Here is a 14,465-nt window from a genome sequence, read left to right as displayed (position 1 = left end):
TCCTGGTTGAGGTCTGTGGGTGTGTTTTTTTTCATACAGTTTTAAGAAACAGGTCATACACCTTGTCTTAAGTAAATTGTTTGTGAAACTCCTAGAAGTGGAGGAAGTCACACAGAGGTCTCAATTATGGAGTAAGGTAAATAATGTAACCTACTCAGGAAATAAAAGAGCAAAATATAGAGAAGGGGAATTCATCCCCTGTTTGGGAAATGATTGAACACTTAACAGCCAGGGAGCAAAGATTGGGAGTGGGGAACATCTCCGCTTTCTCCTACAAACAAATTGCTACCTGTATTCACTCATTTCTAAGCAAACCTCTTGGCAGTCAAAATTTTGCACAAAACAGATGGTTATTGAATCACTTTCATTTTGTCTCTTAAGATGACATCATCTTGTATTAAAGCATTTTAGAATACCTGGTGATTTTTAAATAGTTATTTTGCACTTGATTTAAGAAGTAATGTCAATGGGGGAAAAATGAGGAAGCTATAGAAAAAAGAGGATCTGTCACAAGTGCCCTCCCGCTGAGGATGGCAGGAAAGGCTGTGTATGCATTGTGGCCCTGACAGCGCTAGTCCCTGCTAGTGCTGGGGGCAGTCTTGCAAGAGCTGCTGTTAGGGCTGTACCGGAAGCCAGAGGAGCTCTCAGGAGAAGCTGGGATCACTAGGGCTGCTTGGAGTGGAGCCCCCCTGGTGAGCCGGAGGAGAGACAGGGAGGATCACCTGTTGAAGTGAACACATGTGTGATGGGGTCTATCGAAAAAGCAATCTAAGAGCATATAAATGGCTATACTGGGTCAGACCAATGGTCCATCTAACATGATATCCTGTCTTCTGACAGTGGCCCATGCCAGGTACTTCAGAGGGAATGAAGAGAATAAGGCAATGTATCAAGTGATCCCAGCTTCTAGTAGTCAGTGAAAAACAGGAAGCTTATTTAAGGCTGAAAATCTGGTGGTGATCAGTTCTCTGACAAAGCATTCTTGGGATAACTGAAATACCAAGGAAGAGAGTTAGGGAATGATTGATAGATAGAGGTCTATAAAATCATGACTGATGTGGAGAAAGTACATAAGGAAGTGTTATTAACTCCTTCTCATAACACAAGAATTGGGGGTCACCAAATGAAATTAGCAGGCAGTAGGCTTAAAACAAACAAAAGGAACTATTTTTTCACATAACACACAGTCAACCTGTGGAACTCCTTGTCAGAGGATATTGTGAAGGCCAAGACTATAACAGGGTTCAAAAAAGAACTAGATAAATTCATTGAGGATAGGTCCATCAATGGCTACTAGCTAGGATGGGCAGGGATGGTGTCCTTAGCCTCTGTTTGCCAGAAGCTAGGAATGGGTGACAGGAGATGGATCACTTAATGATTACCTGTTCTGTTCATTCCCTCTGTGCACCTGGCATTGGCCACTGTCAGAAGACAGGATACTGGACTAGATGGACCTTTGGTCTGACCCAGTGTGGCCATTCCTATGTTCTTATAGATTGGGGTATCATCTCTACCTGTGAACATCTTTGCATTTTTAGGTTTAAAATTGAACTTACACACTACCTTGCTATATTTAGCTCATACTGTTCTACCTACTTATTTAATAAAAAGCGACAAAGAGTCCTGTGGCACCTTATAGACTCACAGACGTATTGGACCATTACAGATCCAGACTAACACGGCTACCCCTCTGATACTTGCCACTTATTTGGGCAACTGAGATGAATGCACAGCCTCACCCCTTTCACCTGTTTCATTCTACCCCTGTTGTTTGAGGAGTGTGTGTGTGCGTGTGCGTGTCTGTCTTCCAAGATGACACAACCTCCTCCACCACCCTCACTTTCCTTCCCTAGAAGTAGACTTCCTCTACTGTTTATCAGAATATGGGGCCAAATCCAGTTCACAATTATTAGGTGCTCCCACTAGACCTCATTTCTCTCCCCCCCTCCTCAGCTATCTATGTTTCTGTTCCTGCCCTTGCTGCTTCCTAGGAGAGCAAGCATGGGGAGTAAAACCAAGGAAGCTCTCTTAGAACTATTTGCTGCTGTAGGAGCAGCATAAAAAATCCTACCTTCCCTTGTGGTATTTCAAAAGTGCAGCAGAGGGACTCATAGGAGTCTTGATGGCTGCTAAGATACAGTGGGCTTGGTGCATTGTAAATACTTACATTCCAACCCAGATTTAAACTTCATATTCCTAATAAGAAGTTACCTTTCTTTCTATTCTCTGCCTTCCTCCCTGCCCCCCAAACATTCTGGCTTTAATTGAGAGAGTGAGTGAAATCTCTTGCCCTACCCTAAAATAAGGTGAGATATAAGAAACATTTTAGTGGTATAAATCTTTGGTAAGATTTTAGTCACTTTTCCTATTAGGCCATCTGTTAATTTTAGTAACATGTATTCTTGTGTTCGTTGTACTTTTATCTTTCTCTGCTGATGGAATTAAAGTAAACTCTAGTCTTTGCAAAATGTCTGTCATCTCTGCTGGTGCCAGTACCTGGTCTATAGCAAATACCCACAACCACACTTAGTTGGTGGTGTGGCAAAGACTATCACAAGCCACTTCCTAAGCAAGTCTGGCTTTTATCTGCATTGAGTTTATATATATATATATATATAATATATATAATATATTGGAGGGGTGTGTGTGTGGTTTTTTTATTTATGAATTATTTTCCTGGTTCAACCTGATTGTGACTGACAGATGATTTCACTCACTTTAGTTGTTTTCTGGGGTTCCTGATGCTGTGATACATTGTCTGTTGGGCAAAATACATAATTACACTACCTTACTTGATAGTAATGGTGAGGAGCAAAGGTTTCTTGAGTGACTTTGACATACGATGCATGTTCTAATTTTTCTCTCTGGTGACATTCACTACATAATCATCTTTATACAAATTTATAAAAAAAAACCCTTCTCTAATTTCCTTGTAGCTGTTATGCCTGATATTCAGATAAATCTCACCCACAGTCATGAATGCTAGGTAGCAAAAACTTGTTCTAGGTAGCAACTAGCAATTGCTAATTAGTGTGGCTGCCTAGAGACCTCTTTCATTTGAGTTCTGTCATTCAAAATAAAGGTAGTGTCACCTTGCAACAGTCAACATGTATGTTATATGCAGTGTAGTTGTAGCTGTGTCAATCCCAGGGTATAGGCAAGGTGGGTGAGATAATATCGTCTATTGGACCAATTTCTGTTGATGAGAGAGACAAGCTTTCAAGCCATACAGAGCTATTTTTCAGGTCTGGGAAAGGTACTCCAAGTGTGTCAGCTACATGCAAGATGTAATAGATTGTTTAGCATAAGAAGTTAGCACATAGTTTAAGGCAGTGGTTCTGAATCAGGGGAACGCATACCCCTGGTGGGTACGTAGAGGTTTTCCGGGTGTACATCAACTCATCTAGATATTTGCTTAGTTTTAGAACAGGCTACATAAAAAGCACTAGTGAAGTCAGTAGAAACAGTAGACAGTGACTTGTTTATACTGCTCTATATACTATACACTGAAATGTAAGCACAATATTTATATTCCAATTGATTTATTTTAAACTATATAGTAGCAACGAGAAAGTAAGCAATTTTTCAGTAATAGTGTGCTGACACACTTTTGGTATTTTTATGTCTGGTTTTTAAGCAAGTCGTTTTTAAGTGAGGTGAAACTTAGGGGTACGCAAGACAAATCAGACTCCTGAAATGGGTACAGTAGTCTAGAATGGTTGAGAGCCACTGCCTTACAATAATGGTTCTCAACTTTTTCCTTTTCAGGCAAATATCTAGATGAGTTGTTGTACCCCCTGGAAGACCTCTGCGTACCCCCAGGGGTATGGATACTCCTGGTTGAGAACCGCTGCCTTTGAATAGGTCCTAACTACTTACGCTAAACAATCTGTTCCATCTTGCATTTAGCTGTGACGCTAAGGCAGCATTTCTCAAATGTGGCTACCAGGGGCTTTTCTTGTGGCCACAGCCTCCTGGACAGTGATTGGGGCAGGGGCGGGCAAAGCAGCAGCCCCTCCCCTGAGACCGCTAGGAGGGGTTGGGCCCTGCCCCTCTTTGGAGCCACAAACACTAGTGGAACAGACAGTGTGAGTTCCCCACCTTCCCAGGGGCGGTGGGGCTCAGACTTCTGGCTTCCGCCCTGGGATGGCAGGTGGCAAGCTCCAGCCGTGTGGCGGTGGGCTCTGGCCATAGGTTCTGTCTGCGGGGCTTTGTCTGCACAGTGGCATGCTCCTTCCCCCGGCTGCTGGGCTTTGGGGTCTGGCGCCGGCACCAGGCTCACCACCCTCCTCATCGCCGCTGGCTCCCGCTACTTCCCTACCCACTTCCTCATCCAAGGCTTAATTTGTCCCCCTGCTTGCCAGGGCTGAGTAAGTCTGCTGTGAAAAAGATTTGTATGTTTGTTAACAGATTTGCTGCTGTGAAAAGTGATATTAACTAGCTGGGAGGCAGTGAAAAGTGATATTAACAAACATACAAATATCACTTTTCACAGAAGCAGACTTACTAGCTACCAAGTCTAAAAAAAAAAAAATGCAACCAAAAAAAGCAAAAGAAACAACAAAAAAAGACAAAAACATGCAAAGCACCTTATTTGTGTTTCTACTCTGTTTAGGTCCAGTAAAGAATAGCAATGATTGTATGTTGTTTTTATTATTGAGTCTGCAAAAAACCCAAACGCCTACATAAACAAATTATTTATGATTTATTATTATGATTCTGAGGCTACCAAAAAAATTGTTGTGAGAACCCCTGCGCTAAGGGACCATAGAATTATAGAACTGGAAGGGACCTCGAGAGGTCATCTAGTCCAGTCCCCTGCACTCAAGGCAGGACTAAGTATTATCTGTAGACCATCCCTGATAGGTGTTTGTCCAACCTGCTCTTAAAAATCACCAATTATGGAGATTCCATAACCTCCCTAGTCAATTTATTCCAGTGCTTAACTACTCCGACAGGAAGTTTTTCCTAATGTCCACTCAAAGTAGAGCGGCCTGTTAACACCTCTGTAGTCATAGGATAAAAAAGGGGGGTTAGTGGGTTATAGATGGTTTTAATAAGCCATAAATCCAGTGTCTCTGTTCAGTCCATGTTTTTTAGTGTCTAGCAAAGTTATGACTTTAACCTCCCTGTCTCGTCTTTTGCAAGTGTTGTGCAGGTTTCCATTGAGAATGAGGACTGATAGATCAGATACAGACTGATCGCTTTTTGAGAAGTGTTCACCCACAGGTGATAGGATGTTTTTGTCTTTCCTGTGAGTTCATTCGAGTTTCACCCAGATAATTGTTGGGCATTTAGTGCACTGACTGAGATATACCACATATTGTGGTAGGCATGTATAGGATCCATGCATTTTGAAAGATTTGTGGGGGTGGAGCGTGATGATCGTTGTACTAGTGGGGATATGTCTGCAGCTTTTGTATCTGTTGTTCTGGCGGGGGCTGGTGCCACTTTGAGTTGGTGTGGTTTGCCTGTGGGGAGCTTGCTTCTGATGATGAGCTTGGAGAAGTTGGGGGAGGGGGTATTTGAAGGCCAGAAGTGAGGGTTCAGGAAAGATTTTTGTTCAGGTTGGGGTTCCCATCAATTATGGGTTGTAGTTTGATACCAAATATGGGTTCCATCGTGGGGTGGTAGGTGACAACTAGGGGTGAGCAGTCAAATGGGATTTAATTTCTTATTGAACCAGGTTCTCGTGGAGTATTTGGGAATGGGCCAGAGACCAAGAAAAAGGTGTGCACATTTTAAGGGGCATCAGTCCATTTGGTTTGCTTTTTGATGGGTTGGTGTGTCAAAAGGTCTTAGGCCAGGTGTGCACTAGAAACTTTTGCTGATATAGAAAATGTTGCTTAAGCATGTGATCTTGCTGTTTGTGGGGGTTTTCTAATGACACTTCTAAATGGCAAACTTTTTGTAGGGTGGAGTAGGCTAATTTGCTTTGATTCTGCCCTGTGATAGGAAAATTATTATGCCCTTGGGTGTAGGGATGTAAATAGTGGTTTTAAAAAAAAAGTAACCATGTAACCATTTTATGCGGGGTCCTGTTGCTGGGGTGCAGGCACAGGGATGCTGGCTGCCGCGCCCCGGGGCAGCAACAGAGTCCTGGGCTCCGTCTGGCAGCAGAGTTTAATTGTTAAGCACCAGTCTTAACGGTTTCAGTTATCAGTTAACCGGTTAAACTTTTACATCCTTACTTGGGTGTAGTCCCAGCTATATATACGCTGGTCACTCATGTCTGTCTTTTCTTCTATGTTTTCACAGAATGCATAGGCACTGGCTTCCTTCGGGCCCGGGGCGAGGGGTGTTCAACCCCCCCCCCCCCCCGCTCCGTCCCCACTCCATCCCTTCTCCCAAGTGCCTGCCCCCACCCCACCTCTTCCTGCCCAGTTCCGCCCCCTCCCCTGAGCGTGCCCAGTCCCCGCTCCTCCCCCTTCCTCCCAGTGCCTCCTGGACACCGTGAAATAGCTGATTGTGGTGGGCAGGAGGCACTGGGGAGTAGATGGGGATCTGGCTGCCAGTGGGTGCTAAGCACCTGATAACTTTTTCCCCGCAAATGAACTTGCACAGGAAAATGGTAAAAGACAAAAAACACCATACCACCGATCGGTGAACAGTTCATAAAGCGATCACTCTCTATCTTATCTCAGTCCTCATCCTCAAAGGAAACCTACACAACACCTTCAAAAGATGAGCCTGGGAGTGTAAATTCATAACTTTGCTAGATACTAAAAATCATGGACTGAACAGAAACACTGAATCTATGGCTCGTTACAACAATCTGTAACCCACTAAACCCTCCACCCCAGCCTCTTTTTTTCCCTTCACCCCATGACTAGAGAAGTGTTAACCGGGCACTTCTCCTTGAATGGTCCCTTGAAATACATTACTTGCTTATGCTAAACTATCTTTTAAACTACCTGAAGAAGAGCTCAGTGTAACTCACAAGCTTGTCTCTCTCACCAACAAAAGTCAGGAGCACTGGAACAATTTTTATAATGGGGGTGCTGAGACCATTGAACCAAACTATAAATCCTGTATGTAATGGAAACCACTTAAAGCCAGGGGGTGCAGCAGCAACCCTAGTTTCAGCACCTATGACAAAAGTTGATCCATACTACCTCACCCACCTTATCTCTAATATCCTGGGGCCAACATGGCTACACCCCTGCATCCATCTCATGAGCAGAGAAGGTTCTGCTCTCTGTCAGAGGGATGCCTGAAAAGGGGTGTGTGTGCGGGCTGCTCTTAAGGGGGAGCCTTAGTGTCATCTGCGGGATCAGAGCATCAAGGCAGGGTGCCCCCCGCCCGTGTGCTATCTGTGTGTTTTCCCCCCAGCAGCCTCCCCACAGCCTGAGGTGCAGCCGGAGTATGGAGCCGCATGTCAGGAAGGGCGCTGTGGGAAGTGCCTGCTCTCGCTGTGGCTTGGTGGAGTGGGACTTGCTGGGGGCTTACGGGCTGGGTTAGTTCCCCGTCCTCCCCGCACGTTGGAGTGGGGGAGGCTGCGCTGTGTCCTCTGCACTGCAGACCTCGCTGCTGCTATTGGCCACAGCATGTGTCACTCGGTGCTTCCTGGCTGAGCCCCGAACTGAGAAGGAAGCGGCCGAAAGAGGAAGCGGCAGCCGGGTCTGGGTCGGGAGGAGGGAGAGGCGCAGGGCGCGGCCCCTGCCATCCATCCGTGCCACGGTTCCCCTAATGATCAGTCTCTTCCTCCTCCTCCTCCAATAGGGCAGATCGTCCCTGGCTCTCCCTTGCATGTGGTAGACGGAGCCAGAGTCCCTGCAGCAGCCGGACAGAGGGAGGGCTGAGCCGGGAGCCCCCGGAGGAGGAGAGGAGGCTTCAGGGAGAGCTCCCTTCCCACCCCCCCGCACTGCTGTACGCGGAGCAGTCCCAGCATGGAAGCCGTCGCCAAATACGATTTCAAAGCCACTGCAGACGATGAGCTGAGCTTCAAACGGGGGGATGTCCTCAAGGTAAGTGCAGGGGAAGGGATCAGCGATACCTCCTCCTTTCCACTCTTTTCCCGAGATAGTCGGTCCCCAGCATCCTTTGAGTCTCCACCCCTTCCCCCCATTCGCCCCCATATCCTCTCCTGTCTTCCCCTCCCCCCCACACTCTGACCCCTTTGATTGCAAAGGACACAGTTTTACAATTTTTGTGTTTATTCAGTTTATAATCAACAGCACCTTCCATCTTTTCAGGCTGTTTAACAGCTGAGAGCTAGCTATACCATAGACAGTATCAAGTAAATGTGAAGTACTGAACATATATTATTAATTGAATTATTTTCTACAAGATAAACCTTGAAAGTAATTGACACCAATGTAGTGTTTCTTTCCTTTGCCTCCTTTTTTATTAGATAATCTTTTGTCACCACACTTGTCAAATATTGATATTGAATTTTATCTTCTGTGTTGATAAACTTCAGTGATAAATCTGCAACACTGAGTATTTAATGGAACTCTCGAGCTGTAAGTGAATGCCTTGGGTGGATTAGATAGGTTTTGTGTGTAGATTTCTCAATCTACCAAAGACCTTTGAGCCCCTCCAGCTTGGCAGCATAAAGTTATCTGTTCGCTTTTTAAAAATATTTATATGCCTAAAACTGAAAAAGGATCCAAAAATAACAAACGAAGAATGTAGCCAACAAAAACAGAGAATGTGTATTTTATAACAGATTATAGTGCATGGTTTTTAGAAAGATTCTAAACCACACTTCCTTCAAAATAACTAAAAAAATGTCTAGTGTTGTATTGTTCGCATAAGTTATTTTTTTTGTAGTTAATATCTCCATGTTTGTTATCAATATAAAACAAGATGGATCTTTTTTCTTCCAAGCAATTGAGACTTTAGCAGTTTAGCTTTAAAAAGTTTACGTCCAGATCTTTACTCTCCAAAATGACCTTCGGGTAGAAGGTTGATAATTAAAAAACACACTCATTAAAGCCCCAATCCCACAAAAATTTAAGCACATAAGTAACTTTGTGCATGTAAATATTCTTCACTGGGACTGTTTACCTGCGTAAAGTTACAAACATGTTTAATTTTTTCTGAGCTGGGGCCTAAGAAATAGCAGCTCATTCAAGGAGTGGTGAAGAGTAGGCTCTTTTACAGGCCAACTTTAGTGTGATTCTTTTGCAAAACTGGAATCTGAATACTTAATTGATAGACATGCATGGATTGTGCAGTCACCTTAGTATTTTTATCATAAACCATGCTTTCTCGAGTGTATTAGAGAAATGGACTGAAATTTAGTTTAGTGTCTTAGAAAACCAGTTTCTTACATATTTTAAGGTGGGAGGGCGATCAATTCAATTAAACGTATGGTGGTTACAAAAAAAATCCATTTGGGGGTGGTTCTCTTGCAGTTATGTAAACCAAAATGGCTTTGACTTGACTATATCTGCTCCTGCACATTCACATGTCTCTTACCCACAAATTGCATTAGAATTTATACACCGTAATTACATTATTTACAACATGTTACTGCAATAGCTGCAGCCATTGTTGCTGCAACTGTGTGCTCAGAGTAGTGTCAGCTTTAACCTTTTTAGATGTTAAATTTTAGACCCGTTCTGGAAGTGTAAGCATCAGATTTTTAAATGTTTACCCTGAGCCTAATTTTTAAATCTGCTAACCTGAGCTATAGGCTGTTGGTTTGTGTTTAGTATCTTGCCTTGGCTTTGTGTACTATATTTGAAACAGCACAATTCAGGTTAAAAAATGTAGAAAAATCTGTAAGACTTGTAGAAAATGCTGACCAAGAGGGAAAACTGAAGTGCACATGTACCGTACTTAAATATTTTTTTAGTTTGAAATGTACTTTTGGTTATTTTAATCTGGTCCAGTCTAGATGTTTGGGATTGGTTAAGAGTATGAAAAAATGGCTGACATACAGAGAACTACCACATGTTCAAAAGGTGCTTCCTTCTGTAACAACAGCACCATAGTGAAGAGATGAAGCAGGATATTTTTAAAGAGGTTTTTTTTTGTCTAAACTAGAAAAATTAGTACCTATATTACAACTGCTGATATTAGTACTATACTAATGTATACAGGACTCAGGCACTCTTACTACCATCTCATGATTATTATTTTTGTCAGATTGTGGCAAAAATCTGAGCCTTATGTACACTCTTGCTACCACATATTCTGGCAATAGTCCAGCTGCATATGAGTACTAATTTTTCTAGCATAAGCAAGACTGACATTGAGAGTGTCCTTGCAATCCTCAAACTATATCTCTGATTCCAGCTAAGATACCTTTTTATATTCTGACATGACCTTAATGATTCTGTTACTGGAAAGGTGATACTGACTAAACTTTAAGGAAGTGTTTGCCTGTAGTTTCCTGGTTTTAAGTTCATTTCTTTATACAACACTTGAATGTAAATGTGAACATGAACAATACTCAGCACTACTATAATAAATAATTTAGCCTTGCAGTGCTTTTGTATAGGGGTGAAAACAATTTTCATTCACAGAGAGTAAACTGAGGCTCAGAGAAGTTGACTTGCTCATGGTACACAAAAACCCAGGAATAGAACCCAAGAGCCCTGGCTTCCAGTTAGTTATTCTGACGAGATGCACCACAGTGAGGGCAGTTCTGGTGTTCAGAACTATTGTTCAGGAAAAAAATTCCCAGGTGCCAGCAGCAGTGTGAGATTGTGCAAGTCACTTCACTCAGAACAGTGTTTGTGGCACATCTGGAGTGAAGACATTCAGAGTGACTAGTACATCTGAGCTGTGGAAGTAACTTGTGCTAAGCATGCTAAAAATCTGTTAGCACATCTCTCTTGATTGAGAGATCTCTGATAATCTCACCAGATCCTGGCTGAACTCCCTCTTTCCCCATTGTCATGGCTAGTAGCGATCTAGCCTGAAACCAGGTCAATCTTAAGTGCATATAAATGAGTAAGACCTTCCGAGGGGAATAAACAGTAATACATGGTGCAAATCAAATGCACTCCCAGAAGAAGGTATTTCTCACTCTTCACATTTCTCTGTTTTACAAACTTGGGATTGTTGAGAAAAATTACATATTCTGCAAGCAAATACATACCTCTTTTCTTACATCTTTCCGTGACTTGCCATAATTAGATACCATTACTTTGAAGCAATGGTGAACATCATCCTCTGATGGCATGTGTGACTTATAATGCTGTAGAGAGAACTGTGAAAGCTTTGTACCATGTTAAGGAATGAAGCTAAATCTAAAATTCTTAATTAATGCTGCTCGTACTTTCATTATGCTCTCTGTGAGGAGGGAAGGGAAAGATGCATATTGTCTAACTTCATCTGATTTCAGCAGATAACTTGCCTATGATGTCATGGTACCATTACTGCAGTATACCCACATATTCTGGACTTGATTGAATAGCATTTGAACTGTAGCCATTAAGCTGCTTGTTAGTAATCTTGTGGCTATGCTCCAAAAGTGAGTGAAGATAATTGACTTTTGACTTGCAACTCTGTAAAACAGCTGAGTGAAGAGGAAAAGTGCTTGGCCTTTTCCTTTGTAGGCACTGTATGATAAAAATCTTGTATGATTTTGTAACTGTGGCAGTTCACTGGATTCTCAGTCTTTTGTCAGATGATTCTACAGCAGTGCATGGTATTACCGTGCAGGAGATTCAAGTTGACATCTATCTCTAGACTTGATCTTTGGGCAAATGGAGCTTGGAATTTATTCAGTCTGCCCCAGAAAAAGGAAGGGGTGCTATTTCCACACTGTGTCCATCCAGTGTCCCTTATGATTTGCTTCTCAGTCATTGACTGTGGCTCTATGCCAGACCACCTTTCTGTCCAGATTCTGGATATTGCTGTATGAAAAAGGGTGTTGGTAAATGGCATTCTCTGAAAAAAAAAAAGTGAAGAAAACTGGAAGGTTCATGGTTCTTCCCCCCCCCCCCCCCCCCCCCCAAAAAAAAAAAAAAAATAAAAACAACCCACATTCTGATCCAGGAGGGTCCCAGTTCTAAATGCACTGATCTGGCTATTTTATGCTTTGTGTCTGGATGTGCATCATGATGCATAGACTTCTCTGGTGTCATTAGGACCAGTTACTCTCAATCTGTGCCTACGTTCACTGAGTCTAAGTCTTAAATTCCTGAGAAACTGTAATGTATTTCTGGTGGCTTCTGGTTTTGTTGGCCTGTGTGCCAGCTGGCAAGTATCCAGACCTAAAGTGTGCTGATACTTGCTTTTGGTTTGGCAGTAGGGTGGGGAGAGGAGAAGAAATTGTCTAAAGATTCCACTAGCCAAAGCTAGGCTCTTTTCTCCTCCTCACCCTGTTTAAAATGTACAGCTACTACAATAATTATGTTTTATTTCAAATGTATAAAAATTTCCATAGGCATCAATCCTATACAGTTCCATATATTAAAAACACACACAATAACACAAAAGCACTGATCATCCTGATCCATTTCCTCTCCTGAATCCAGAAAGAACCCCCCCCCCCCCCAAAAAAAAAAAAAAAAAATGAGGTTTGTGGCATGCCTGGGAGGTTAACAAGTCTGGAGATCCTTCAGAAGATCAGTGTTCTGTTCCCTGTAGATGTCAGTGTAGTTCATGGGCAGCTTATTGCAAGAATTTTAAAAGTATCGGATGTAAATACCCCCAACAGTATATGTAAGAGTCCTCTACTTTTGAGTTGCACTTTGCTGTTTTTCTTGAGTCCTCAACGGGCGACTACATTTTTCAATAACTTCTTTGTTGCACCTAAATCAACTTAACTACGGTTAGTGTTTTCTCATTTCTGCAGTGTTTAGACTTGGGTTATTTTAACTGAGTTATCAAGGCTTATTCCTATTCTGAACAGTGATATCAGTCCATCGTTTGGGCTCCACCACTGCCTACTCTTCATGTGATTTTTTTTTTTTTTTTTTTTTTTTTCCCCTCCCTCCCACCCCGATTCATTCTCTTTCCCTTCAGACTTCAACAGGATTGAGAGTTTCCAAATTGTAGTGCTGAGACTGCATTTTCAGTTCCTGCATGAAAACCATTTTTGGGCCTGACTACAGAGCAACATGTTTGTGTACAGGAGGGGTGAGATGAGCAAGGGTGGCAGGTCCTCCATCTATACTTCCTTCTCCCAAACCTTCAGTGACCTCACCTGTGTTTGCTTTTATGTAGTGGTGTTTGTACTGGCAAGTAGAAACAGATGGCTTGCTAGGGGGAGTTTTAAGGACAATGGTCCCATGTTTTATTTGAAATTCTTTGTTTTTGATTATTGAGAGAACTATATCCTGCCCTTGTAGGGGGGTGGACTCAATGATCTAGTGAGTCTTTCCTCTCTCTCTATCTTCTGTGGTACTGTATAATGTTAGCTCACAGAAAACTGCTTTCTTAGTCAACAGAACAGGACATTAGCTGTAAGCAGTGGGGTTTGGAGTGAATCAGATACAACTGATGTCTGCATTAGGTGTGTGAAAGTCCATTGTGTAGGTGTACTTGAGGTATGTTGCTTGATGGTTGTGGGAGAAAATTGGGGTTTGACTTAAACACCTTAGATAGCAGCTGTCATTGAAGTAGGGAGACCAAATAGGCCAATATTGTGGTCTGATATGAGGAAGCAAAGCTGTTAGCAAGCCACTGAAAACCTGTAAAGATGTTAAACTGAGAACTGTAGTAATTGGGGGGTGGGGAGGGGGGTTGAGATGGTGACATTTGAAGGAATATCTTCTGAAGACACATAATGTTTTTATTGTAATAGACTGGTAGATCAATATTTTAAAGTTAGCCTGATGTCTTGTACTGCATTGAATACTAAATAGTTATTTTTAGTATGGACTTATTCCCAAAGATTGTTACCTACACCTCCCTATGGGCACATACTAGAAAAAGTAGTTAGCGAACATACTCTTAAGTTTCTGGCCCTGTACAGGACCACTTGCATTAGTAAAGGAGGCTTTTTAAACTTGAGTGACTTTACAAAAAAGTCTAACATGTACAAAAACTGGAGTATATGATCTTGTTGGGGACAGTCTCAGAAGAGGTGGCATTATTTATTTAATGTTGCTTCCCTCAGAAACCTTCGTAGCAAGGATGAAATTAAAGTATGGTATATTCCAGGTTGAAAGTGTAAAGCCGTGGTCTCCAACCTTTTTCGTCTGGCAGGTGCCAGACGACGAGCCACGGAGGACCATGGCGGCGGACGAGCATCCGCCAAAATGCTGCTGACAAGTGGCAATGTCCAATGGGTGTCGCCACCGAGAAGCAGCATCATCCAGAGGCGTCGCATCCGAAATGCCGCCAAAAATCGATGGCATTTCGGTGGCGACGCCTCTGGATGACGCTGCTTTCGGCGGATGCTCATCCGATGGCCAGTACACAGGTGCACTTAGACGCCCCAGCGGGCACCATGGCGCCCGCAGGCACCACGTTGGGGACCCCTGGGGTAAACCAGTCTTTGCCAGCATCCAGAGCAGGAGGAATAATGCATTCCTCCTTGAAAATGGCTTCTTTGT

At 42.9% G+C, this 14,465-nt stretch overlaps 1 protein-coding gene across 2 annotated transcripts in view; it reads left to right on the top strand.

Annotated features, from left to right (window-relative positions):
• Positions 1-14,465, top strand: part of GRB2 (growth factor receptor bound protein 2) — a 78,058-nt gene that overhangs the window by 12,490 nt on the left and 51,103 nt on the right. For both annotated transcript variants that reach the window (XM_054047179.1, XM_054047178.1), the window contains exon 2: positions 7,723-7,967. In XM_054047179.1, coding sequence (XP_053903154.1) covers positions 7,890-7,967 — 78 coding nt within the window. In that variant the 5' untranslated portion in view covers positions 7,723-7,889. The remainder of the gene's footprint in view (positions 1-7,722; positions 7,968-14,465) is intronic.

Source organism: Malaclemys terrapin, chromosome 13, assembly GCF_027887155.1.
Source record: "Malaclemys terrapin pileata isolate rMalTer1 chromosome 13, rMalTer1.hap1, whole genome shotgun sequence".
In the NCBI taxonomy this organism is placed as follows: Eukaryota; Metazoa; Chordata; order Testudines; family Emydidae; genus Malaclemys; species Malaclemys terrapin.
The sequence above is the reverse complement of the archived record's forward strand: the minus strand, read 5'-3'. Positions and strand labels throughout refer to the sequence as shown.